The sequence below is a fragment of the Phytophthora parasitica genome, assembly GCF_000247585.1.
Source record: "Phytophthora parasitica INRA-310 unplaced genomic scaffold supercont2.16, whole genome shotgun sequence".
NCBI lineage: Eukaryota > Oomycota > Peronosporomycetes > Peronosporales > Peronosporaceae > Phytophthora > Phytophthora nicotianae.
In genome coordinates, this window is record NW_008649002.1 from 610,596 (window position 1) to 636,511 (window position 25,916).

Here is a 25,916-nt window from a genome sequence, read left to right on the forward strand (position 1 = left end):
TGTTAACTCTACGAGTCATGTACTGAAGGTTTGTTAACTCGGGTACTCCGTACCCATGTGTGGAATACACCAGGTGTAACCCCGTTACAGGCCTGGTAAGCTACTATGAATGATGAGTATACCGAAAATATACTGAAAAACTTTTTTTGTCTTCTGTTTGATGTTCTGTAGGGCCAGTACGTCCAGCACGCGCTGGTGCAGACGGAGGAGAAAGCAAACCTTGCTCTTTCGGTGGATGCATTCAAGAGGAACAACCCGCAGTGGTCGAAGATTGAAGTCGTAATGACAGGTAAAGCGATGCATGAGAAGGAAGTGCTCCATGACGCCTGGCCAAATGCGAGACGGTTGCTCTGCCGGTGGCATGTCGAAACTTGGTTGAAGAAGCAGTGCTCTCGTTTGGGTGGAGTGGGAAGGGCGGAAACGATGAAGCTAAAAGTGATAATGAAAGGGATTGTGAGCGCTGAATCTCAGGAGAAGTACGACGACTTGAAGGATTCGTTGCTGGAAACGACAAGGAAAACAACTTGTACATGAGCTTCATGCAGCACTGGGATACGACGACGGATAAGTGGGTGATGTTCAAGCGTGGCGGCGTACCTCATCTGATGAACAATACTAACAACCGTCTCGAGTCGAAGTGGGGACGTATTAATGAAGTGATGGACACCCACATGACGATTGACGAGCTGATTTCTATACTTACTACACTACAGGGGTACGCTGAAGAGCGATATCTGTCTGAATGGCATCGTGTGGGGAGTCGGGTGCAAATAAATGAAGACCGGGAGCTGAAATCAATTGGACATCTCAGTACCTACGCATTCCGAATCGTGTCGGACCAGTACAAATTGGCGGTGGGCCCCCAGGCTAACTACAGCATAGATATGGACTGCGAGAAGACGAGGTTGACGAATCCAGCCACAGGGACAGCACACGAGGTTGACCCACGGGTAAGGTTCTGTCGATATTTGGTTTTCTGTGTGTTTTTGGTGTGCGCTTTTAACTAGGGTGTGTTGATCCAGCTTGCCACATGCGACTGTATCTTTAGTCAGACATGTCTTCTACCATGCCGACACGTTATGTACGACCGCAGCAAGGCCAATTTCGAGACTGTTATACCGCCGCTGCATACTTTCTCGTCCCGATGGATCGTACAGAGTCCGTCAAACAACATTGATGATGGTGCTGTTGTTCCCGGTGGTCTCAACCGTGTCAGTTGCCCGCCAATTCGTGTTCTCCCGCCTGTCGATAGGGATACCAAGTATTGCCCCAGCAAGCAGATTACCGACAAGATCAACGATGTTATGTCGATTCAACCTTCAACGACATACCGCTTGGCAATGCCCTGGGTGGAGGGCTTCCACACAGCGCGGCACGCTGGTAAACTAGAGGAATTTCAAGGGCGAGGTTTGATCCCGTCTTCCGCTGGACTTCCCAGCCTCTCCCAAATCTCAGTATCCGATAGCGTCGCAATATCCCTACTATCCTTTGCGGAGAGAAGTGCGGACGCCTTACTCGAAGACAAGGGGCCTTCTTCCGTTGTACATGACACAATCCGTGTAAAGAAGACCGCCGAGGCTACACGTGATCTGCCGACAGCTTCGTTGAAGGCCTTAAGCGCGGAAGATGGCAAGGGCTCAGCCTCGAGTGCTGTACAAGGTAGCGCTGCAGCACCAATTGCCTTTGGCTCGCCTCCGAAGAGAAAAGGTTTATCAAAACGTGCTCTGAAAAACAAGAATCTCGGAAGGAGAGATGAAGGAAGTAAAAGCAATTGCGGCCGCTGTTCGAGAGGGGAAGAAAACGTGTGCAGTCAAATTATCACAAATGGAGCTCCTGACCGGTCCATATACCAGCCGAAAGATGAAACCTCTTGTCGACAAGTTGAACCTTCCGCCTGTTGAAGTCAAGGTTGTGTTAGAAGTGCGCAACTTCAACATCGGACAATCAGTACCTGTCATCAAAGCGATCCCCCAGGCGGACAAGATACTCCAAGCAATTAAGGCAATAGAGAGAGAAGGTAATACGGACCTGTTGGCACGGTGGGATAATTACGGGTGTGCTACCTACGATCAACTGAAGCTCATGGGGGAAGTCATCAGCCAGAAACAACTTCAAACTCGTGCAAGCGACTGTCGAATGGATAGATCGAGTGGAGTTTCAAGTGGATAGTGTCGTGAAGCCGTTCAAGGACACGGTGGATACAACAAAGGTGATTACCGAAATCACACAGAAACGCTACAGAACTTACACAATACAAACGTGGTTGTATGCTGAACAGGGTGACCACAAGGACGCTGTTGAAGACATGAACCTAGGCAAATGGCACATCGGAAGGCACGTCCAATATGGCAGCGAGTTCCTCGATTTTCGTGAGAATTTGTGGTTGCACTCCAGTTCCATTACCGGCGCTCTTTTCGCTCTAAGGGAGACGTACGAAGGAGTTGGCATTGTCAATCCGACGTTTTTGGACTTTGATACGATGGGCAAAGGTGTCGGACGGCCCGATCCTTTGGAGCAGCGGACCCTGGTATCAAGAGCGTCGTCAGTATCGTCAATCTCGGCTACCACTGGGGTGCATTCTTTATTGACGTACACCAAAAGCGATATTTTCTATTCGATCCGTTGCAGTTGCAGAGCAACCTGACTTCACTGAAAAACGCGGTACGCACAGTTGTGGGGACGATGCTGAACATGACAGACCAGCTCCAATTTGACGTTATCTCCGGGTGTAAGCAGATGGATAACTCTTCCTGTGGGTTATGATGCTTGGTAGTGCTTGAGCTACTATTGTTTGGAGCAACACTGGAGAATTGGAGTGATTATTGGAGTGATTCTCTTTACGAAGAAGTGGGGTACTTGCGAATGCGCTACTTGCACAAAGTGATTCGGCTTCAGGGCCACTTGAGTGTAGACATCGACGAAGTTAGTGAGTGAACAGACACACAGCTTGTTCTGTAATATTTCAGTGTTGAAGAATAAATACCAAAATTTCACAAAAAGCTTTCGACTTAGAGATTTTCTTGTTAATTGAGTACATCCACCTCAACTCTAAATATATGAAAATGTCAGCATCATACTTAATCTTACACTATTTGTGAGCGTTTATAATATGTGCGCTATATATATAATGATTTGGTTAAGCCAGTGCATCTTATAGAATGCATCTTGTATACAAGTACATTAAATGCCGTAAACTACGGCGTTGTCGTAATATATTCCAGCGACCAGTCTTTACCATCATACACAAAAGAGACCGCACCCATCATCATCAACGATTTGTGAACACTTTCTTCATTTCATCTTCGGTTGCTCTAGCACGATCCCAATTATTCTGTGGTAGTATTGTAAAAGGGTTACCCTTTTACTATCAGAGATGAATTACATGGCCAACTTACTATACTTGATCGAAAGCTGTTCCTGTACTCTGTCAAATTCCCTCACCAACACCCAATTCAACGACGGTTTGAACGATTACGGAGATTTGTCAGGCGCATTCAACTTGACGAAGACTTGAAGGATCGTCAGGCGCATTCATCTAGACGAAGCAGTGTTTATTAGGCGTTATCATTACGGTACACTATGTTCATTTTTTACTATGGTCAATTGGGAAGTTCACACTACCCGGTTCCGGTATACCTTAAATTCGTTAAGTTCGCACTATTACGCTCGGAAACGTTAGTGTCCGAGCTACGTGTACATGTATAAGGCGGCCATTGCTTGTACCCACTTTTGCGTACGAGGTGACCGGTGATGAACTACACCATTCCCAAACTGGGACAGTCGCCAGACCAATCCGGGACGGACGATTGCGGCAATTTACCAGGGCTCGTAACTTGTAAGAAAAAAAAATTATGCTCCAGACCAAGTTAGATTTGTTTCAGAGCAAAAGTGAGACTGACCAGCATCCAGCATATGTATTAATGAGACTGTAGCAAAAAAAAATGGACGATTAACAAGGTGACCGAACGGGCCCGGAAGCGCTGAATCATCACCCACAACAGTGTTTGCTGCGCGGACAATGCTACCACCATCCTCCTGTATCAAATGACACCTGTCGTACAACCTAATGACCCTGTGACCGAAATTCTAGACGAATTCATCGATTCAAAGAGCCATGGCCACGGATGCCAAGTCCCCTACATGTATCACTCTCCCGCTGCATATGTAATTAGAGACGTAATCCAACTTGCTCTGCAGCAAATCTCGTTTGGTCCGGAGGTTCCCAAATTAACACGACAAATGACCTACCCAGGATTGTTTTACGGATTGCGACGTGTTCTATTGGCCAGATTGTTCTAACTCTTCGAACATGTTAGGTATATTTAGCGTTTTACTAACAAAAATGAGCAAAGAGTGTGTCATAAGTACGTATCAATATACAGTATGAGTCTTGGTGCTTCAAATATATGGTATATAGGCATCTACAAACGTAAAACCATTGTACTCCACGATACAGGGCTTTTAGCAGCACGTGCGGCTCTCATAAGTCGAAATATATTGACAAGGACGTTACTTACTTCGCCCAGAGCTGTCTACATTACGGCAGTACACGGGATAGTCTATGCTGCCTCGCCGGCTATTTTAATATCGGGCGAGGCATTAAAATACCGGTAGGCGAAGCCCTCCGTGCTGAGAAGCCTAATGAATTGCTGCACTGGGACCACATATACCATATATGAAGGTGTAGAGCATGGTGGCTCAAGAAACGAGTTGTTTTTATTAACGGGTCAATATGAATTGACCCGTTAGGTACAGTGGCTCCGGAGTATAAACCTAAACTTGTTGATGTCGATCACACACCTCTGTCTCGGTTTTGGCAGGGTCAACTGCAACTGCACGAAGATACCTTGAGATTGGAGTTGGATGCAATCCTGGATGGGACAGCTCTACAGTCCGTAAAGTTAGCGGCACACAATAACACGCATATGCGGAAGGTCTAGTATTATACAGTAGTAGCATCATGCTCAGTATTTCGATCGTCTCGTGTAACTGGACTCATCAAGGATAGAGAAGTCAGAGGAGAGGGTTCGCAATACTCACATCGCAATTTGCTTTCACGCAACCAACAGCGCAAACTTTCGTTCTACTCAGTATGCGTTCAAGCAGCATTCTGCTTGCTGCTGTCGTTATTCTGGTCGGAGGCTGCAATACGGCTTCGGTAGTTATTGACTCGCACCAAGTCACGCTCTCCGCTGCGTTCTCGACGGACACAGTGCAGTCGATCCCAGCTTCCCAGCCAAAACGCAATGACAGGAGGTCTCTGCGCATTTCCACGACAGAAGGCAAGGACGATGAAGGCAATGGCGACATGAACCCAGCGGACGAGGAGAGGAGAATTGCCGACACTTTAGTGAAGCAGTTGTCTAAGCTGCCGAGTTTCACGAAAAACACTGGAGCGCTCCAAAAGGTCGACGATGCCCTAGCTCAGTCTCAGAAGGTCAAGAATCTCGAACAGAATCTCATGTCGAAGCTGAGCCAGAACCAACTCGCTCAAAAGAATTTTGGGCAGTACATAGATGAAAAGTGGACGGTGGACGTACTCAAGACCAAACTGAAAATAACGAAGGATATGGCACCAACCTCGAAGGAATACGAAGCCTTTACCGCGCTACTTCAGACTCGAATGTACGTCGACACTCTCATGAAAGTCAAAAATCCTGCCACGCGGACCAACGGAGAGACCATGTTGGCAAAAATCAATGAGAATCCGTTCGCTCAGAAGTACTTTGGGCAATTCATGGACGACACATTAACACAAGCGGCGCTCAGGACAGAGCTGGGAATCACACGGGCAACTTCGACGAGCTCAAAACAGTATGAAGCGTTGATACTGTTGATGCAGGCTCGTGCGTGGAACACCATGCTCTCGAAGACGAAGGGCAGTTCTCTCAAAGATAATCTACTAGGCCGGGTCGAAGGAAACCCGATCGCTCAAAAGTTCTTCAAGGAGTTCGTAGATGAGAAGTGGTCGATCCCAACACTGCAGTCCAAGCTGGGAATCACAAAGGGTATGGCTCCTGACACGACGAAATACGAAGCCTTGACCGGTTTGGTACAGACTCGTATGTATATCAACGGCGTCGCAAAAGCCAAGACTCCGACCATGAAGAAAACCACAGAGACTCTGCTGACGAAGATCGACGAAAACGAATTCGCTCAAAAGTACTTTGGACAATTCGTGGATGGATCCTTGACAACGGCAGGACTCAGGTCCAAACTGAAGCTGACGAGCAGCACTTCCAAGGACTTGAAGGAATCCCAAGCCTTTATATTACTGATTCAGGCTCGAGCGCTCAGCAAAACGCTTGTTTAGTTGCAATTATTTTTTTTTTGTAAGCTGTGCGTTCACAAATCTCGCCTGCATTCATATGCTCGACCACTTATGTTTTGCTTCTTAAATGTTTTGTGGACATCTATAATTAAGGCCTCGTTCATGTTCTCCATCTATCACGAGCAGGTATAAGTAAACGCAAGAGCTGTCTAAGGTTACATATGTACGAGGCTACTATTATTAGCACGAATTGATTTGTACGGCTGGTCTAAGGAAAACATACCTCTATCATACATGATTCGAAAGCTTAACACAAGCTTAATCGACCAGACCGGCGATGTTCTCTACTTCAAGCCAACGCAGCATCAATTCTAACGCAAGGATGCCGATATCTCAGCAAGTTGAGTGAGCCTTCGGACACCAATCTGCGCATCAATAGTGTGGACAAAGCGACGCAAAAAAAGCGTTTCAGAGTTTTGAAAGCACCGAAGCAGAACTTAGCTCAAGAGAGCTTCACCAATGCAATGGGGTACCCCAGCGCAGGCCGCCGACCTAGAAGCCGTCAAACTGCTAACAAAAATAAAATTCAATGGAGATATCCACATCCAGAGGACAGCACCACTATACAGCCTCCTTCAGGTCTACCTGAAGCGGTTTAGGTTGCAAGACCAACCAAGAAGAGTGATAGAACAGACGAACGGCGTCAAGTCGCGTCTTATATGTTTCCAAGGCTTCTATAGCGAAAACATAAAAATCAAATAGACGGCCACGCCTGATAATGTGCCGCAATCGCTCGCCACATGCCCACTCGGGTCAATTTAGAGGCTATTTGGGTGCTAGTATTAGCGTAAAATCGTCGTTATGCTCTGTTATACGTTAACCCTTTGACGATAGTAGTGCATGTGCACTTGTGTACTTAGTACCAACTTTTATTGCTGATTAACGTCTTCTTGCTGGGGTTTGTGTAAAGCCCATTCAGGCTGTTACAGGCGATGCGTGTTAATACCTTAGTATGCATTAAATAGGCGACTCGATCGATATTTCTTTTTTAATGCCACAACGGAGGAAGCTTAGCGTTAATTGTTTATAAGTTTTTTTTTTAAATTAAAATTTGATCCGGATTGTACTGAAAAGTAAACAGGTGCGAGAATAATCTTTTTTTAGAGGTGATCTTGGTAGATGTAGACAGTATGCATGTTTCTTTAACTTTTCTAAGATGCCCGAACGTTTATTGAAGAAAGTATCGGTATTTCAGACGTGGTCTCTGTCAGGGTGCATATAACCAAATTATTGAAATAGTGCATTGGGCTTTTAAAGTTAAAGTATTAATTTGGGTCCAAGATTCTTTAAATTATATTGATAGTGAAGGGGCTATTGCACAGCAACACTAAAACTGTTTGTCTTCATTTTTATAAGTGAGAGCAATTTTTTCGGTAAGTATTAACGCGTATTGTATCTCCTTAGTTTGGATAGATGCTCAAACTTTAACCTAAAACGATATGCCAGGTAGGTCTTGTATGAATAATCGATAATTTTAATTTCGCAGCGCTGAGTCTACCATGCCCCCAAAATAACACAAACGGGCAAAATAAGATGTACGCAAATGAATCTCAAATCCAGCGTGAATTGTTGAGACGTAAAGCAGGTGAGATCAAGCGCTGTGCGCAGCGCTGCAAGATTAGGCTCACGAGTACGAGCTCCACCAAGAGGGTTTAGTGCTAAACCCGACAAATTTCGTTCTTCCCGCGGAGGGGTTTAGGAAGGGAGTATAATTTGCTGGCAAGTTGCTCGAACATCCATTTTATGCTGCATTTTGGTGACAGTAGGAAGAGCCATAGTATTATCCGCACTACTAGTATTTTTTTTTGCGTGAGAAAAAACTACTTAAGTGAAGATACTAATCACATCAGGGGGGTTCGAGAATGTTCTTAATTACAACTATAGACGATCCCCTCGGTAGTAATCTCTAGACTTGGAATACTCCCTCAACAGGAATAAATTAGCGGTTCCCATAGACCAGTCACGTACAAACCCATGATATTATTCCCTCTCACCCCTCAACCGTAAAATCGAAAACATTTGAAGTCAAATATTTCTATTCTGGGGTAACTACACAAGAGCATTATTCCTGCCACGTGCGATGATTGGCCGTTCTATAGCCATTTAGCCGAAATCTGTCCGAAATCGTGGCCGACAGATCCTACGAGAATCGCTCCATTATGCAAATTAATCTTTAAACTAATGCCGTGCTGCCCGAGAAGCTCTGGATATTTGGATATTTAATATTATAATATTATAATATCTGTCAATACTAAAGAAGTACATACCGTAACAACTCCAAGAAATGCAACTCGTTCAAAGTATTTTTTTTTAAGAAACAAACTACTTTTTCTAAAAAGAATTCTTTAATGCACATAAAAAAGTGTTTCTTTTAAATTTTGAAATGCTAAAATACTTTTTTCAAAACGTCTTCATTTCAAAAACTGTTTTTAAATGGAAAACACCAAAAGATCATTTTTTTTTTTTTTAATTTTTGGCGAAAACAAAACCCTGGAAATCTGATCATTCTTGGTTCGTTTTAGCTTAATGCTGCGGCGGAGCAGGCCAACTCACAATCTTCAGTATACCTCAGTTCCAACAAGCTACATGTGCCTCATCCTCCAGCTCCCAGCATCAACTTCATCATTCATAAATTATAGCAGAATTTGCATTTCGATCACTACGTGGCACGAGCCCTTTGTCGCATCTACTTTCTTTTTGACATCACAGAGGTTCTTCACTTCGAACCTCCAAGTCTTTAAAGCACTTGAATTTCCTGTCATCTCCCGCTCATGCGATGGCCCCTCCATAGAGCGTGAACTTGATCTCGGTCTCAGCCGAGGAAGCGGCTTTCTTGGCCTTGACGATGCGGTCAGCGCTGAGCGAGTGCGCGCGCTGCTTCATGCGCTTCTGCGTGCGGCGCTTGCTCTCGAGTTTGCGCTGGTTCTGGTTGGCCTTGGCGCGGTGGCGTTCACACAGGTTGTGGCGCTCGCCATTGCGCTTGATTGCGCGCGGGTAGCCGCATTTCTTGTTCCGGTAGCGGCACAGCATGTCGTCTGCAGGGAGCGCGGCGTTACTGGCCGGCGGCGAGGCGGCCGGAATCGGTAGCGGCTGTGCGATGACGGGGCGCAGCTGGGGCTGCGGAGGCGCCTGCGTGTACAGCGGCTGACACTGCATGGGCTGCAGTGCGGCAGCCGCGGCCGTCAGGAGACTGATGGGCGGAAGGCGTGGAGGTGCCGCAGGGCGAGCGCCCAGAGCAGGAGCTGCGGCAGACACCGAGAGCATGTGAAGGCCGAGGCTGGCGGCAGAGCTGCTGGGGCTGACGACGGTGGGTGCCTCGTTCTTGACGATCACCTCGTCGCTGGCGTCCTCGGGTGGCGCGTCGTTGAGGAGGTGGTCCATGGTCGAGCAGAGAGAAGCGAAGGGTGTGGCTGGTGCACGACAACTTGGGGTTTGACGCGAGGAGTCCAGATGCAGTGCAAGTTTGTATCAGAGCGGCCCGTCTGCGGCCACTTGCTCGACGCGATGGGGGTCCCACCGTGACTGGAGCCACTGTCAAATGGTTTCTCTGCGAAAACGAATAGGTCTGTTATATTATATAGCTACAAAAGACTAGTTGAAAGGGGAATTGTATTGAGTGGTGACCTGCGAGAGGAGTAGGAGCCTGCGATCACCGATATCGTGTACTATAGAAGCCGGGTTGGTTCAAGGTCGGGTCGCGGTGAGATGGACGCGGCGTCGTGATCGAACATGATCTGGCGGCTTCGCGATGATATCCCATGTGCCAACGTGGGCTGCAGGCCTTGCCGGCCTATATGAAGCCACCGTTCAAGGTCGCTCGGCCTGGAGCTGCTCGTCTTCGTAGTGCTGCGCTGGACTTGACGACGAGATCGTTGTCCAGCGTGGCGCGCTTCCGGCGTTTTTGCCGCGCTTCAAGCGAAGCCGCCCAAGAGATCCCGTCGCTGCACCGCTCAGTCGAATGAGCTCGCGACACCTGATTTCTTCGTGGCGTCGCGATACGGCTTCCTCCTTCGCGTCGCTGGGCTTTGGCTTGGTCTCTGGTTCAGACTTGGGATCAGCTCGACCAGCGGCGGCAGCCAGGAGCGAAAAAATCCAGCGAGTGGCTTGCAGACAGGGAGGTGAAGCATTCATTCATGCCTCTGGCGCGGCAGGGGGCTTGAACTTTTGTTGCGTCCGCTCATCGTGGCGGCATCCTTCGAACTGGACTCTTGGCCACTGCAGTTCGCTTAGCTCTGCCCAAACCTGCAAGTTTGCAAGTCTGCAAGTCTGCAAGTTTTGCCTCGTTGCCTCGCTTCAGTGGAGAAGTTGGTTCTGTGCTAACGTCAGCGCCGTCTGCGGCATTAGTCGATGCGACGCGCTCGATTAAGCCAAGCATGGAGATTGTAAGCAGCACTCCGAGGTTGAAGCGATATATATGTAGCAGATGGCTCGCACTTAAGTGACTCCAAAGGCGTCACACGAACTCAGCGCTCCAAGCTTGAAGCAAAGCGTGTATGCATCTAACGAGCTGGAGCATGACAATGAGCACCAAGCGACATCAGACAAGGACAGCGTGGTGACGACTACCACCGAAATGATAATCGAATAATAAGACTAAGATGAAGCTGAAGCTGAGTTGAGGATAATAGTGTACAATAATGGATCGTCATGATAGAACGTATTTATCGGTAGCCGTGACGAAATCACGCTTCATCTCCATCTTATCCCCCACGACTGAAGGTTGAAGCCGTGTAAATTCGCATAGGATTCACGTCCTTCATAGCGTCGGTCAACATGGGCATGATCGAATAGAAATCACGCTGTGATACATATCATCATTTAACATTACCAGTATACACGTATTCCACGTCTTTCAGGTATTGAGCTCGAACTAAAATGCAAGGACCACAACGCTCAACACGAGCCAGAGACAAAGCACGACAATTGCTCCTGTCTACAGCACCAAACTCTTGTTTTTCTTAAATATATATTATCTACGCAGTTTCGTTCTGCGTGTACAGTGTTTAAAACCGCATGCCGCCTGAAGGCGGCGGTGGCGGCGATGAAGTTCTTCCGCCAGTACTAGTCGAGGAAGACCAGTCGTAAGGCGTCGTGGGAGCCATCGGGGCGTTAGCATAAAAATCGAACGCAGCAGTCCCCGAGGGTAGAAACAGCGTCACCAAAGTCGAAATGTCTTCTTCCTGCAGTGGTGTGGGAGTCTGCAGCGGTTCAAAGCGAGAATCGTATTGTCCTGGAGGAGACGAAGGCGACGCGACAGCTTCTGTCTTCGAAGCTGATTGGTGTCGAGGGGTAGTTGCAGTGGGGATCGAAGGCTCTTGACCGGCCTCGGACTGAGCTCTCAAGGCTTGTCGAGCCATGCGCTTACGCATGTCCAGACGACGCTGATTTCGGTTGGCGTTGGCGCGGTGCATGGCACAAAAGGTGTGCAAACCGCCTGTGCGCTTAACGGCGCGTGGGTTTAGACACTTTTTGTTGGCATAGCGGCAGTGCAACTGCTCAGGTGCACACGTGGTGCTGGAGTCCACAACTCGACGTGTTCGCTTTTTAGGTGGTTCTTCATTGGTGGTGTCGGAGTTGTATTGGTCAATGTCACTTTGCTGGTCGGGAGACGATCGCTGTCTCTTGGTTGGCTGGTAACGGTGTGGCTTGTTGTCCATGTGAATTGCACAAGTGCCGAGGTCCAGTACCCACATTGAGCAAGATGTTGCGAAAAGAGCAATGAGCTTTTGCACTATGGAGCTTTTCACATGGTACAGGTCGTCCGAGAAGATCGTCATGGCTGTTGCTGGGGTCAAAAGCGGCCGTCCTTGTGGAAGAAATCAGCCAAACCCCAGACTTACAGAGGCTATAAAAATTGTCTTCTGGTAAATCAAGTGTTGTCCTCTTCCTTCAATAAATGATATTTATTCATTACATGAGACGCGTCCACATAGATTGACTAAGACATCGACTTGTTTGTAAAGACATCGGTAAGTGCGACCTGTGGAAATTAATTACTGAAGTCCTGAGAGGTGTAGGGCCTAAAATGATACGAACAGGTTTGACTGCCCGCCGCTACTGGATGGAGCGGCGTGTTTGGGCCAGATGCCTACCGCACGCCACGGCAATAATACTTGATACATGCTCCGTCTTGCAGCAACGGGAACTCGATTGCCCTGGAACGGACACCGATTTACACGACCTGGAGAGATTTTTAGCGCTCAAAGTGCTGGTACTTCAGTGCGAACCTCTGAATACGGTTGTTTGCTTGGTGATCCAGCGCACGTTGAGGCACCGCGAGTTGCGGCGCACTTGCAGCGGCAATATCACGTTTCCTTCGCGATATCGACGGTGGCATTTTACGGCAAAATATTGGCGTGTTTCCAGTGGGAATGTTCGATCTATGGCGAGTTCGCACCGAGTTTGAATGCGCTTTGTACGGCATGGGGCAATTACCTACGCTGAGAGACATTCCTCGCGAGGATATATCGTTTGTTTTGCGATACATTTCAGCCAGCTGGACGAGCACAAATCAACTCGCGCCGCGGCCCGAGGTCAGGCCAATTCCAGGTGGCTACGCTCGCTGCTCCAGGCCACGTTGTTGCTCCACGACTCCAGGTGCTTACCCGGCTACATTGCAGTCGTCACTCAAGTCGACATGAGCTCCAGATGTGCTGACTCAGAGACCACTTCAACATCGGTGGGCTCCAGTCGTTCGCAAATCAAGAAACCGTGCCTGGAGAGGTCAATTCGTCACCGCAAGATGTGTTTTTACAGTTGCAATAAACAGCACTGAAACACCCGAGCCATCGTGCAGTGACATTCTACTTGTACCCCTTATAATGGCTAAGAATATGATACCGGTAGGCTAGACGCGTCTTGCTCGCGATACGTAAGTTCAAAACTTTTTTTGCATCTCGAGCGCTAGTTGCCTTTGAGCGCTCACACGTAGGTTTATGTCCATCTCAGTAAAAAAAAAAACGCTCAGAGTGTGAGACCCTTCACAGCCAATACCGTATTCTACAGCGAAGATTGGCTTACATGCAGGTTCAGCTTATTAGGGCGTGCATCAGAGTGTGTGCCAGATGGCTTCACTTGGTGGTGAATGTTGAAGTGCCCCTCAACTTCCCGCTGCTGTTCGCTGCAGCGTTGCAAGGACTTTCTATCGAAATGCATGTGGTTCGATTCGAGCCTCGGACTTTCGAGCTTTTGAGCTCAATGACTTCTAACTTACTATTGGCACTAGGCGTACTGGCATGCTCAAAACATCTCAGAGCACTGTCCGAGTGGACTGTGGTGTCGACAATTGGCCGGTATTGTAGTTCGATATTGTAGTGATCACTCGGTGATTTGAGCCTTTGAACTCGATGTCTCCTGCTAATATACTGGGTGGCATCCCCAAGCGTCTTTGATGCAAAGCGCACCGTCCGAGTAGACAGCAAGGTCGAGTATCGAAAGCGGCGTCCACATAATTGTACGATCGATGAATGAATTCTCCTGCTGCGTTTTGTCGTCTGCACAAGACACGACACGTGCAAAGGTGCAAAGTTCTCTTCTGTATTATAGACCAGCACTGCAGCCGTTTGCTGGGTCAGCAGATCGTCGAAGGTCGAGACTCTGGCCCAGACATGTCTGGCAGACACACAGGCAGCAAATGCCGAGGATAATTTTCGCCGCGTCCAACGCGCTCCATAGACTATTCCGGAAATTACTAATTTTTGCGCCAAATTCCAAGTGAAGAGAGAACCTGCTATCCATTATGGATTGCTGGATTCTCATTTTCACAAAATATCTTAAATCGCGGGGATGAAGCCCATACAAAAAGAAATGCAAGTACTTACAAAACCTTTCTTTTATTATGATATATCACCATAACCGGGCGTGCATCCAAGTCTTCGCATCCCGACTTGCATCTTCGGCGCGAGCAGATGGAGATAGCCGGTTGTCCAGAGCACTGGGCTCGCACAGCTTTACCACTTCATGCACGGCTTCATGAGATGGTCACCCCGTCGTTCACATGTTACTGTGTGGAACGGGAATTTGCTATCCGTGGCTCACTCGGAAAAGAAACCGCCCCACAGCACAGGGCCTCGCTACGGTAGACGCTCGACCTGTACCTTACCAGCCTCGGCTCACGGACAACCCCTCAGAATGGCTCGCTTCACGACGTACCTCGCACTTCTTGCCCTCGCCGCCGTAGCGGTGACTTCTCCCGTTTCGGCCAACGATGTTCCGGACCCGAACAAAATTGCCCAACAAGCCAACCAAGAAGCTTCCACGACGCCCGAATCGGTGGATAACGCCGCCAACACGGTGACCGATACCGCCGCCGCCCTCACGGACTCGACCAACACGAACACGGCCGCCGCCATTTCGGACAGCATCAGCAACGTGACGACAGAGACGAGCATCAGCGCGTCGGGATCAGAATCGAGTGCAGGCAGTAGCAACGCCAAGCAATCGGACTCCGCCTCGGCATCTGCAGCGGCGTCGGGCTCATCGGCCTCTTCGCACGTGACACCCAGCATCGCACTCGCGTCGGTGGCTGCGATCGCAATCACTGGACTCTTTATCTAAGATGGTCGCCCTGGCGTGTAGGGCGGCTCCGCCCACGATGGAATGGGAACCACGACTTGACGTAGTCCGGTGTAGAGTAATTTTTCGAGTCGTCCTCAAAGCGAGCGTGCCCTCCGCTGGACGATATCATTTTAAAAAAGCACGTACATGGTTTTTATAAGTGTTGGGATGGCTCTCCTTCTGTCTTCGTTCTGTTCTTGCAGCAACAAGCAATGTGTCCACATCCGGTAGTCGCTGACGTTTCGTCGGTAATAGTAGGCGCAGGTTTAGCCTTGACAGCAGGTACTGCGTACAAACTTGTTAGACTATTTTAAAATGCAAGCGTTGCTTTCAATTGCCTATCAGGAAACTTGTAATTTCAAGGACTTACTTAAGTAGCTTCTTTTAGTTTTTTTTTAGATGCTACTTAAGTAAGTCCGATTGTTTTTGTGGCTACTTAATCAGCTTTAAACACACTTCTGTCTACTTATACGAGTTCACACTTTACTTATATGAGTTCTCATTGACCAAAAATAAATCTCTGAAAGATTAACTTTGAATTAATTGGGGTTCACGCTTTACCTGTCTTGGGTATCTATCTACATGTACTTCATACCGCAAGCTTAGGCGAAGTTGAGGGCGAGTCCTGCGACCGCGAGGGCGGCCATGACGAGGCCAGATGACTGGCACATCGAGGGTGCCGCGGAGGATCCCGAGGCGGAGATGGATCCAGCGGCGCTCGCCACATCATCAGCGAGCGAGCTGGCGATACTGGCCGCATCGTCAAGAAGACTGCCGGCGGCATCGGCGGCGCTGGAGACCGTGTCCGCCGCGGTTCCGGTGGCATTAGCAACCGTGTCGATGGCCGAGTCCACCGTGTTACCAGCGGCGCTAGAGACCGTGTCGACAGCGGTGTTTGCAGCATCGGTAGCTGCACTTGTGGCGGCGTCGGTCACCGTGTTCGCAGCGTTGCTCACTGCAGTACCCGCGGCGCTGGTTGCAGCATCGGTGACGCTGTTCACGAGGTCGTCCACCACGGCGTTTTCCGCGGTCGCGACGGCGGCGAAAGCGACGAGGGCGAGGCACGAAAGAACACGCATCTTTTGTGTGGAGATCGGAAAGAAGCTGGTGCTGTGGATGTCGGGGGCGAATTCACGAATGAGCGAGTTGTCGTAGGGGAGAGGAGGCTGGACTGCACCACGCGCGAGATAGACTGTGTCGTTGAACGTATGCTCCCACAAATGGATTTTAATCGATACAGATGATCAAGTTGCAGTCGCGCATAGAAAAGTTCAGCCACGCACGAATTTGTATGTGCATCACACATGAGGCATGTTGCGTGGGTTTCTTACATACTTTGCAGTACCAAGATGCATGAAGTTTGGTCACTTCCTAACCTCTGCTTTGCAGTGAGAAACGGCCACGTAGCTGAATCGACGAAAGGTATGTAGCAGCGCAATGTTTGCATATTGCACTGGACGTCTTGTCGAAGTTGAAGCCTTTCAGCACTGAAGGTACAACGAGGAACTTGCGTGAAAAAACCACGTTGCGATAGTTACGACTTGGTGAGAGCAAAGAACAAGTAAGTATCATGGTATATGTAGACTAGAAAATTGATGTAGCCAGCAGTGATGGAGCTGTTGGAAAGTTGTATCTTCAGGTATTACGACAAAATAATATCGCGACCAGAAGCATGCTCCTAACGAAACGGGGTATCCGCTCTGAAAGGGATTTTCAATAGAAAGCCCCAAATGCAAACCAGGTCTCTTTCAGGTTCTCATTTTTGCACACCGTCGATCAGCTAATCTTGGTTTGTATGACACAGCTGAAGCAGCTCTGTGTGTGTATTTCGCTCATGTAGCTCTCTTAGTACGTACTCGAGCTTTATACACCTGAAAACAGCGCAACGGGAACGGCAAAGCCTCATCTATTGCATTCATATCATGAAAGTTCTATACTGTCGATACGAAAGCGGGCGTCGTCGAATCTGTCTTGGCTACTGTTAAGCATAGGCAGCTTATAAGGTGGCAGCGGCTAGCCCGATAAACGCGAAAATAGTCGCCGAGGTCACTGCTAGCGTGTGCGCGGAAGAGACATCGTCAATGATGGAGCCCGTGGCACTTGCAACGGTGTCGTGCGCGTCTTCGACAGCGCTTCCTACAGTATCCGCGGCGTCGCTGACCCAGCTCGAGGTTGTATTGTAGACATCTTCAGCCGTATCACTCACAGTGTCCGCCGCTCCATCCACCCAACTGGCCGTCGTGTCATAGGCATCTTGAACTGCATCCCCGACAGCATCAACAGCATCGCCAATCACGGCCGAAACGGGAGTTACAAGAACAAAAGCAGTGAGCGCGAGGTACATGGTGAAGCGAGCCATCTTCTTGAAATCTTGTGGGTGGGTGTTCGTGTTGGTAGTTGAAAGGAAAAACCAGAATGACAGAAGTTCGGGCTCCAAGAAAACGGGGGTTGAGGCAAACGCAGAGCTGTTGGGCGGCAAAAGTACTTGGTGGCTCTACCGACCTTCCTTCCTGGCATTGACGGAGTAATCGTTGGTAGCTATTCGTTGTCTATAATACAGTTGAACCACTACATGTAATGCACGCTTACTACAGAGATCAGTCTTCAGAATGGGAGGCAATCTCAACGTAAAATCCGATGGAAACTAACTGATCACTTTTTAATCGAGGACTGCAAGTCGAAGATAATCAAATTTTGATTAATGATGACGTGTGCGCTCTGCTAAGTACTTCGAAGTAGTAAATTTGTAGGCACAAAAAGATGCAACATCAGCGCGACCTTCTTCATTTTCGTGTCAACCATCGCTGCGACGGTCGATCTGGATTAGTTGTTGGATCACCGTAGCGTACTCAAGGTACTTCTTCTGTCAGTGATGTTGACAACTAAGAACTGATGGATCTGCTTGCTCTCTGAAAGCAACGTCTGCCTAATCCAGGCATTCAGGGGGGGGTTAAAAGCAACAGAAAAGGAAAGAGATTGTTGTTAAGCTCACGCTGAAGACTCGCGTCAATCTTCGTTGCTGGTACTCCAAATAACTGTAGGTTGGGTCCTCCTTAGGACTCTTTTTTGGATTCATTGGTGGTTGAATCCGGAGCATCACAAAAAAAAAATGACTTCCGCCATTTTCCTATTCCCTATCCAGTATTGGCACCAAGAAACAAAAGCAATCCCAAGACACCGTAGGTGGTATGTGCAACCGTACATGTAGCCTCTCGCTCTGCTGAACAACCAGAAGGAAACGCTACTAGCGACGGTTAAGTCACCTATTCTGCGGTGCTTCGATGCTCCGTTGAGCATGCCAATAAAAGGCTTTTCCTGGGGCTTCTCCTTCGGCTACATCATCAGCTTTGAAATCGATATCCCTGAAACAGGACTATCACTCCCTGGTGACGACTACAGCGACACAATCCAAGAAATGAGAGCACGATGCAGACAGTGTCAGCTACTAGACAGCGCATTGTAGACAAAGCAGCATCCAACGCAATAACTACTTCACTAGTCGGGAACTCTGCATCCTCAATATCATGCTAAACCAGATTACAGCAGCAGTACGTCCTAAAATCCAAGCGTTGCTGGTTGTGCACTCCCGTTCATTTCAGGTGGACTCAATGCGTGCTGTTCAACTCAATTAAGGGCTAAGATGAAGGATCTTTATGAAATTCACCTTTCGTATCCCTGGAGAACACTATTGTATTGGGGCACTTCCTCAAGGTGCGATCTTATTGATATCGCAACGCTCGTTGGACACTACATTTTCTCCCAGAGATCCATAAAGGCGGTAGTCTAACACCGCAGTTGCTGTTGGACACGTCAACCATGCCACACGACCAAGTATCTATTGCTGCTACCTTTAGATCAAGCCCAGTGTACCAACATCGTGTGGTTGCCAAGCGTTTCACAAGCACGATAATGTCGGTAGATTAGATGCAAGCTGCGAGCTTGCCATCAATGTAACTTGACGTTGATCTTTTGCTGCATACTGGAGCAATCTCGAAAATCCGGCCGACTACGATGTTTCGCAAATGCCAATTGATGCTGTGTCGCACCTGTACGTGTGGCCATCGCTGGACAACAACCCATAAAAGTCACGAAGCCATGTTTACTGCAGAGCGCAACACACTTGCATGGATGCGATCATGTCTTGATACAAGACCGTCCAAATCAATAAAACACCACATGTACCTATTCACGTCTTGATTATCTCGGATGCAGTGACTTGCTCATCAAAGTAAACTCGAACGTCTCACAAGTGTATTCAGAGAAGTGGCCATAACCAACATGTCGTTCGTAATTCAAGTGCATGTATTGTTTGAGAACATGGTGCGCAAATATCAGATCGGTCTTCGAATGTGTCCTCTGTAAGCCTAGGTGAGACGGCACGACGTTGCTTTCGTGGTCTCAAACATGCACCATTCCTCAATTTGCTTTCGAATACCAACCACTGACACCTCTACCCAACTTTACGACCACAATGGTTCGCTTCACCTCGTACTTGACTCTTACGGCGCTTGCTGCCGTTGCTGTCACTAACCCAACGACTGCCGACATCATCCAAGACGCTACCAATGCTGCTGAAGATGCCGCGAACGCAATTGCCAGCGCCGCTCAAGATGCTGCCGATGCTGCTGGAAGCTGGATCGACAACGCCGCCAGCAACGTTGAGGAATTCTACCACGACGCTGCAAGTGCTGCGGAAGACGCCTACCAGGCGGCGGCCAGCGCGGCCAAGGAAGCGTGTAACGAGTACAATTCGGAGCACAGTGCTTCTTTGGACTGCAACGAGTCCACGGCAAGTGCAGCTGCAGATGCGGCCGCTAGCGCTGCGGGGGAGGCCTGTGTGAGCTACAATAATGCGACGGACAGCTCGCTCGACTGCGCGCAGACGGCTGCCAGCGCCGCTCTGGAAGCCTGCTACAACTACAATAACGCCACTGACGGCTCATACGACTGCTCCACCATCACTACTGCGTCAACAACGACCAACTCTAACAGCACGACGGGAGGGACTACAGTCACCACGACTGCGCCGTCGACCAGCAGTGGGAACGCAGCCAGTGGCTCGGTGGACGGCGCTTCAACCACGTCCTCAGCCCCGACTCACGCGACGCCCGGATTCTCGGCCGCCTGTGTCACCGCGATCACCTTTGTCGGTCTACTTGCGAACTTCGTGTAAAAGGACCACGCTGTGAGCTCACGACGCTGTGACCGACGACGTCTATTGCAGCGTGCAACACGATCCGATTCCTTTGATTTACTCCTCACTAGTTTTTTTAAGCATACCTAATGCAAACGCTCTTTTGACAATCGGCTTGAGTATTTTCTTCTAGTACAGGATATCACTCTCAGTTTTTTATCGTTGTGGTGCAGAATGACAAAAAATATCACGCCTATGGCTCGTGATGTTTATCCTAATAGCGCGTGACCTTGAAGTGACTTCAAAATGAAATGAACAGGCACAACTGCACGAAGTTGTATGTAGGGGACTGCTGCTTGGACTCAAGTCGGAACGCAGCGGCAAAGCTCGGATCGATGCCTTGCCTCGATCCGTCTGGTGGCCAGAAAACCGGAGTGGAAATCTTCAGGCTTGGCTTGTACTAAACCCTTCTTAAGCTGATCACTGTTTAAACTGATAATGTAAGTTAAAGACTCGTCGACGTTCACAAAAGAAACTTACTTTTGATACTTTTATTTGTTATGTAACTGTAGAATCCAGTTGTTGTACCAATTACCGGAGGTTTTGCCGACTTTTTCTACTCGATCTGCCTATCGACAGCACATCCGCTACCGACAGCATGGCACATTCCGCGTCCCCCACCCTGCGCTAGAGTTCATTCGTCAAGCCTCACCGCAACACAAAGAGAATAAATAAAGCAGCACCATGGTTCGCCTTTTCGCTGTCGCTTCGCTACTCGTGGTCGCCCTTATGAGCTTCGCGCAGGCCGACGACCCCATCCTCGACCCCATGCTGGTCGCCAACCGAGCCACCGACATCGCCATGGACACGTCCAGCGCAGCCTTCGACAAAGTCGCGGAAGCTGCCAAACGCAGCACCAACGACAAGAGCCAAATAATCCAGAAGAAGGCTTAAACGAACTAGACTCTCCTAGACGGAATAATCCCCCCTAACCAAGGAAGCAACTACATCGTCGTGGCAGGCCTCGGTATGTGACTCGTTTTGTGTGTAAGTAGATTTTAAAGCGACCGGCCAATGCATTCTGCAAACAAGTCGTGGTGTTCCGTGTTTTGCTTGCCTTGGGACTTTATGGTGATGAAGGTTAACCCACTTTTCAATTATTTAGTCTGCTTATTCATTGCTTGGGTGCAAAAAAGTCTTGCATGGTCATTTGGTGCATCGTTTTGGGCTTCTTCTTCGTCGCCTCCGAGTTCTCGTCAACTTCAAGTGAAGGCTCCTGTTTCGTGTCCAGCACTGGCGACGTCTTAGCCTGTTGCTTCGATTCGGGTAGCTCCAGCTTTGCCAGCGCTTGCTCCAGCGACCGCGAGGCACGCGCCAATACGCTCCCACGACCAGCACTCAGCTCGTTCAATAGAAATCCCGCGAGCCATTGTATCACTCCGCCACTCTGACGGTCCCACTCAATCGCCTTTGGACAAGTAGCGAGCGTCAGCAACGGCTCTACTTTGGCTTGAAGATCCAGATCGCGCTCGAACAACACGTAGACCAGTTCACGCTGACGCAGTGAAGCTGCGAGCCACTGGATCAGAAACTTGAGTTCTCGATCGCCCCGGAAAACGCCACAGCCCCAATTGCCAGTGGCAACAGGCCAAGAATAATGGTCATCATGTGCATCTGGGTATGCGAACCCAGCGTGCGCCTTGACCAGATCGCGCCATACGTGGCCACGCGAGTATTGCTTTTCCATTCGCGCAGAGCTATAGTCCGTGGCGTCAATGCCCACGATAACGCATTGCCGGCGTACGCAGCCGTCCGGTAAAGTTACTAAAGCTGTCGTGTCCTCAAAGTTGCCCCCATAGACAAACGACCCGCCGTATCCTTGATACGCACAGTAGCGCTCCGTTCCATGGATCACAAATGCCTCGTGGCGCTCCAGTTTCGCGAACAACAGACACGACACCAATAGCTCGGGAGAAAGCAGGAAGCGGATCTCTTCTTGGACGCACCCAGAGTTAAGCACACCTCCACCGGCGAATTTGTTGGCGAAATCAATCTGCAAATGCTCGTCCAGATCTTCGATCAAAGCGTCGGATACACATCGTGCAGCGTATAATTGAGGGTGAAGATCTTGGGTAGTTAACAACTTGAGCAGGTCTTGAGGGCCGTTACTTCCTTGTGCAAGTGGGAGGTGTACGCCGACACGCGTGAAGTCGATAATCTCTGTCGAAAGTGCTGTACGCTCGGAGAGTGCGCGTGGGATTACCCGTAAGAAATACTGCAGGAGACAGCGAATCTTCTGCGCCTTCAGTGCGACCAACTTGGTCATATTACCAGCCGCCGAGAACATCCGAACGGCTGTGAAGTAAGGGAACTCAATGACGACGTCGTTGTCATTGCGACGTCCTGCCTTCTTGCTCTGCGGACTGCCATTAGATTGGACGCTTTTGACGATATCTTGGTCGGGAAAAATGCCGAAAAAGCAGCCGCACACGAGAGTCAAGGCCTCCAGCTTGGTAAACCGGTGCATCTGTGTTGCCACTCGAGCCTTGGAACTACTACCAGTACTGCTTTCAATCTGTTCGGCTTCTAGAGGAGTCAAAAGTGGCGGTGGAGCTGCAAACATTTGCGGCAAATGCAGCACCAATCGCACCATTTCCGGCAACACGGTCTTGAAAAACTTGGTTTGTTCCTCTTGTGTCAATAACTACAAGAACAAAACTTCACGTTAGTTTAAAGTAAAAAAAAATACAAATGATACCGTCACGAACCTCATTCAGTGCGTACTCCAGGCAATTAAATCGGCGTCGCGGGTCTGACAGCGTAACCCTGGTACAGTAGCAATCACAGCACTAAACAATCACTCTCTGTAGCTTAATTGCCAACGTCTAGGGCCCGTACAGTTGCAGCCTGGTGGCAAGATCGTGGAGATTCTGGATTGGCTGCGCCAACATGGCCGTGATGTAAGGCCAGAGCGGCACCTCGCCTCGAAAGAGGAAGCTGGGTGAGCATGGCAGTCGCATCTTGTGTCCTGTTGATCCTGCAGGACCGGGATCCTGCATGTTGACGTCTCCATCGGCATCCACGTCGTCCAGATCTGCATCTTGATACTGGGTAGGATACTGCAGCCACAGGTTGCTAGGTCTGGCAGGCGGCTCGAAGAACGGGTGGCTGTCGGGACGCAGCCAGCGCCCGAGCCGCAGCGTCTCCTGCAGCCAGAAACGCGTCACAAGACGTAGTGGCACGTTGGCGAGAGAAGCACCAGGTTCGCAGTCCGCCCAGTAGTTTGTGAGAAGGTAAATGAAATCGGGCTTTACGGGGTCTGCTGCATCGTATAGCGAACCGTTGTTGATGTGCAGCAGAGCTGCCAGTTCGCGGCACTCGACTGGTGGCAGGCAGTGGAAGGCGAAGGTGGCGCCGCCCAGCGAAAACCCGCGCGACATGATCTGCAAAATGGGAATAAAAAATAATTGGTTTAATCAAGGACGACAACATTACATGAACAATAATTTTAATTTAAATAGTGGATGTGAATGTTGGTCGCATCCTCCATTTTTTGATGACGCATCGCATTTGTACCGCACTTTTGGTACCAATTGTCGGCTCTGGTTTGCTCTTGCCACGCACTCGATTATCATTTCGTTTTCCTCGATTTCGCTAATGGACATCGACATCCTTGAGACGCCTCTGCACTCCGCTCCACTATGGACTGAAGACGAAGTGGCCTTCGTGTCCGCTTTGCTATCGGACGCACCGGACGTCCTTAGCGACGAGCAGAGCTCCCCGAATGCGTCTTCAACAGAGAACGACAAAGTGGAAAACGACGCGGAAAACGACGCGGAAAACGCCGCAACTAATGAAAAAACTGCGAAAAAATCACGCAAAAGTGTCAAAAAGAAGCTTTCGCCAGAGGAACGTGCTGCTGCACGCCGTGCTAGCCATCGGGAGACCATGAGGCGGTCTAGACAGAGGTTCAGGGACCAAATTGCAGCAATGGTGCGCACAGTTCAAGAGCTGGAAACTGTGAAGGCTCAAGCGCTGGAACAGCAGCAGCTCTCAGAGACTGGACTGCAGGGCCATGTCGCACTTTTGGAGAAGCAAAAGCAGCAGCTTCTAGACGAGAATGACGCTCTACACGCTCAACTTGTGGACTCGCTATTGGCCATCACTAGGGCACATCCAGGCAACTTTGAGCATGACAAAGTGCAACGGCGAGTAGCTGGACAAGTTGATAGTGACAAGGATGCAGGAGAAAACTTCTACGTCATGAATACTGGCAGTGGAGCCGTGGTGAAGAGAGACCCCGTGACTTTGTGTGACTTTGTCACGTGGGACATCGGCACTATCGGCCACTGTTTGCAACTTGTGCAAGATGCAACAAGTGAAATTGCGAGATTTTACACCGCAATTGCAAATGTGAAGCCCGACCAACCGAGCGGAGATATGATGGGCTGGAGACAGCAACGGAGGGCGCTGGTAAAAGACAACACGTGTGTGGAGTTCGCATTCGACAAAACGTTCGCTGGTCACTCGCCCGGCCAATTGTTTCACAAAACGTGGGCTTTCTTCCGTAACCAGCGGCAGTTTGCCATGTTGCTGGAGCCTGTGCTCCACGCATTGCAGTTAGAAGTGCTACACGAAATAAACGACGATATTGTCGTGGTGCGTCGAATGCAACAGGAGCTTAGTCCCGAGGGTGAAAAGCAGACGCCGACCAAGTATCGCACCATTTATCTACTGTACCGCATGGCGTCGCCTGCGGGGCTGTTCGTGGCGCTGCAGTCGGTGAATCCATCGTTTACACGGCGCTGTGGTTGTGCCAATAACCTCTGGTTCGAGTCGTTCATGTGGATGGGATTCTCAGCCGCTGCAACTGGTGAAAGTGGCTGTCGCGTGCGCTTTGGTGGCACAATTGATGGCCACTCGGAGGAGTTTGCACGTCGCTGGCAGCGAGAGATTTTCTTCATGGTGATGCGCTGGGAATCCCACAATGTCGCCCCGGTGGTGCTCTTGCCCCAATCTGACGCAACTAGGTGAATCGACTTGCGAAGAACTCGATGACGGTCGCTATAACGCCGGTCTTGAATAAAACACACTGTGCATTTGCTTGTTGCTTATCACTTCACTTTTCACTTCAACACATTTGCTTAAAACTTGAGAAGGGTGGGCGCCACAGCCAGCGACTCCCAGCGGATGGCGAGGAACACGAGCTCGCCGAGCCACGCCTTGGCGATCTCGTCGCGCGTGTACGTGTTGGAGCCGCCGAACTCCGTCACAGTAGCATATTCACCCGTGCTGGTTCGCACTGAGCCGTCGGGCGAGATGCGGATCCAGTAGAAGATCTCGCACCACTGCTCGTCGGCCCGCAGCAGCTTCTTGACCAGCGGCAAGTTGATGGTCTTCATGGCCAGCGTCTGAGTACCGTCCGCCTCCGCTACACGGAACAGAACGTACACTGTACGCAGTGCGAGCTTGTTGCCCATGACGCCGGAGCGGGCGTTGTCCTCGCTGCGGCGATCAATGACAAGGAGATCGTCCGATAGCTTCTGTAAGGGCCGGATGTGCGTGTTGACAGTCGACGGAATCAGTTTCTGAGTCCTCTTCCCGTCAGTGAGCAAGTGCCACGTCGTGGCCATGAGCTGCGCCGGCGTCACGTTCTTCAGTGATTTTTTCACTGAGAACGTGATGGTGGAGCCCTGGCGCAGCGTGTATTGCGACCAACCGAGGAACTTGGTGCGGTTATGGTACTGCGCGTCGCTAGCGTAGAGGACGCGGGCGTTGTTAATGAGCTGGAGCGTCTGGCGCACACACGAGAGCCCTTCCTCGCGAGTGAGCGGCGTGAAGCGCACGCTGCTGTTGCCGTTAAACGGCCGAGGTCCAGAGCCTAGAGGCTCTTTG

General features: G+C 49.6%; 14 protein-coding genes across 14 annotated transcripts; 8 read left to right on the forward strand and 6 right to left on the reverse strand.

Moving 5' to 3' along the window:
• Positions 1-55: 55 nt before the first annotated feature.
• Positions 56-534, forward strand: PPTG_22418 (hypothetical protein; the record flags this gene model as incomplete). Its single annotated transcript, XM_008903828.1, has 2 exons — positions 56-73; positions 172-534. The coding sequence occupies 2 exons, from the start codon at positions 56-58 to the stop codon at positions 532-534; spliced, it is 381 nt and encodes a 126-aa protein (XP_008902076.1).
• A 5-nt stretch (positions 535-539) lies between these two features.
• On the forward strand, positions 540-2,763 carry PPTG_22419 (hypothetical protein; the record flags this gene model as incomplete). The annotated part of the gene is made up of 5 exons (XM_008903829.1): positions 540-950; positions 1,008-1,659; positions 2,145-2,209; positions 2,279-2,572; positions 2,629-2,763. The coding sequence occupies 5 exons, from the start codon at positions 540-542 to the stop codon at positions 2,761-2,763; spliced, it is 1,557 nt and encodes a 518-aa protein (XP_008902077.1).
• Positions 2,764-4,899: 2,136 nt separating this feature from the next.
• Positions 4,900-6,443, forward strand: PPTG_08852 (hypothetical protein). The gene has a single exon (XM_008903584.1). It carries the CDS (start codon positions 5,093-5,095, stop codon positions 6,311-6,313), a length of 1,221 nt encoding a protein of 406 aa, XP_008901832.1. The 5' UTR covers positions 4,900-5,092; the 3' UTR covers positions 6,314-6,443.
• A 2,310-nt stretch (positions 6,444-8,753) lies between these two features.
• PPTG_08853 (hypothetical protein) lies at positions 8,754-9,781 on the reverse strand. The gene has a single exon (XM_008903585.1). It carries the CDS (start codon positions 9,710-9,712, stop codon positions 9,101-9,103), a length of 612 nt encoding a protein of 203 aa, XP_008901833.1. The 5' UTR covers positions 9,713-9,781; the 3' UTR covers positions 8,754-9,100.
• Positions 9,782-9,875: 94 nt separating this feature from the next.
• On the reverse strand, positions 9,876-10,462 carry PPTG_22420 (hypothetical protein; the record flags this gene model as incomplete). Its single annotated transcript, XM_008903830.1, has 1 exon — positions 9,876-10,462. The coding sequence occupies one exon, from the start codon at positions 10,460-10,462 to the stop codon at positions 10,139-10,141; it is 324 nt and encodes a 107-aa protein (XP_008902078.1). The 3' UTR covers positions 9,876-10,138.
• An 872-nt stretch (positions 10,463-11,334) lies between these two features.
• PPTG_08854 (hypothetical protein) lies at positions 11,335-12,108 on the reverse strand (the record flags this gene model as incomplete). Its single annotated transcript, XM_008903586.1, has 1 exon — positions 11,335-12,108. One exon carries the CDS (start codon positions 12,106-12,108, stop codon positions 11,335-11,337), a length of 774 nt encoding a protein of 257 aa, XP_008901834.1.
• Positions 12,109-14,121: 2,013 nt separating this feature from the next.
• On the forward strand, positions 14,122-15,039 carry PPTG_08855 (hypothetical protein). The gene has a single exon (XM_008903587.1). The coding sequence runs from the start codon at positions 14,291-14,293 to the stop codon at positions 14,885-14,887; it is 597 nt and encodes a 198-aa protein (XP_008901835.1). The 5' UTR covers positions 14,122-14,290; the 3' UTR covers positions 14,888-15,039.
• A 357-nt stretch (positions 15,040-15,396) lies between these two features.
• On the forward strand, positions 15,397-16,578 carry PPTG_08856 (hypothetical protein). Its single transcript, XM_008903588.1, has one exon. It carries the CDS (start codon positions 15,533-15,535, stop codon positions 16,040-16,042), a length of 510 nt encoding a protein of 169 aa, XP_008901836.1. The 5' UTR covers positions 15,397-15,532; the 3' UTR covers positions 16,043-16,578.
• A 305-nt stretch (positions 16,579-16,883) lies between these two features.
• Positions 16,884-17,246, reverse strand: PPTG_08857 (hypothetical protein; the record flags this gene model as incomplete). The annotated part of the gene is made up of 1 exon (XM_008903589.1): positions 16,884-17,246. One exon carries the CDS (start codon positions 17,244-17,246, stop codon positions 16,884-16,886), a length of 363 nt encoding a protein of 120 aa, XP_008901837.1.
• A 2,060-nt stretch (positions 17,247-19,306) lies between these two features.
• Positions 19,307-20,188, forward strand: PPTG_08858 (hypothetical protein). Its single transcript, XM_008903590.1, has one exon. The coding sequence runs from the start codon at positions 19,359-19,361 to the stop codon at positions 20,058-20,060; it is 702 nt and encodes a 233-aa protein (XP_008901838.1). The 5' UTR covers positions 19,307-19,358; the 3' UTR covers positions 20,061-20,188.
• Positions 20,189-20,238: 50 nt separating this feature from the next.
• On the forward strand, positions 20,239-21,191 carry PPTG_22421 (hypothetical protein). Its single transcript, XM_008903831.1, has 2 exons — positions 20,239-20,521; positions 20,594-21,191. The coding sequence occupies exon 2, from the start codon at positions 20,766-20,768 to the stop codon at positions 20,973-20,975; it is 210 nt and encodes a 69-aa protein (XP_008902079.1). The 5' UTR covers positions 20,239-20,521; positions 20,594-20,765; the 3' UTR covers positions 20,976-21,191.
• Positions 20,559-23,517, reverse strand: PPTG_08859 (hypothetical protein). Its single transcript, XM_008903591.1, has 3 exons — positions 22,920-23,517; positions 22,790-22,847; positions 20,559-22,725 (listed from the first exon to the last, which is right to left on the reverse strand). Exons 1-3 carry the CDS (start codon positions 23,459-23,461, stop codon positions 21,196-21,198), a joined length of 2,130 nt encoding a protein of 709 aa, XP_008901839.1. The 5' UTR covers positions 23,462-23,517; the 3' UTR covers positions 20,559-21,195.
• Positions 23,518-23,647: 130 nt separating this feature from the next.
• Positions 23,648-25,135, forward strand: PPTG_08860 (hypothetical protein). The gene has a single exon (XM_008903592.1). The coding sequence runs from the start codon at positions 23,679-23,681 to the stop codon at positions 25,053-25,055; it is 1,377 nt and encodes a 458-aa protein (XP_008901840.1). The 5' UTR covers positions 23,648-23,678; the 3' UTR covers positions 25,056-25,135.
• A 30-nt stretch (positions 25,136-25,165) lies between these two features.
• PPTG_08861 (hypothetical protein) lies at positions 25,166-25,654 on the reverse strand (the record flags this gene model as incomplete). Its single annotated transcript, XM_008903593.1, has 1 exon — positions 25,166-25,654. The coding sequence occupies one exon, from the start codon at positions 25,652-25,654 to the stop codon at positions 25,166-25,168; it is 489 nt and encodes a 162-aa protein (XP_008901841.1).
• Positions 25,655-25,916: the final 262 nt, after the last annotated feature.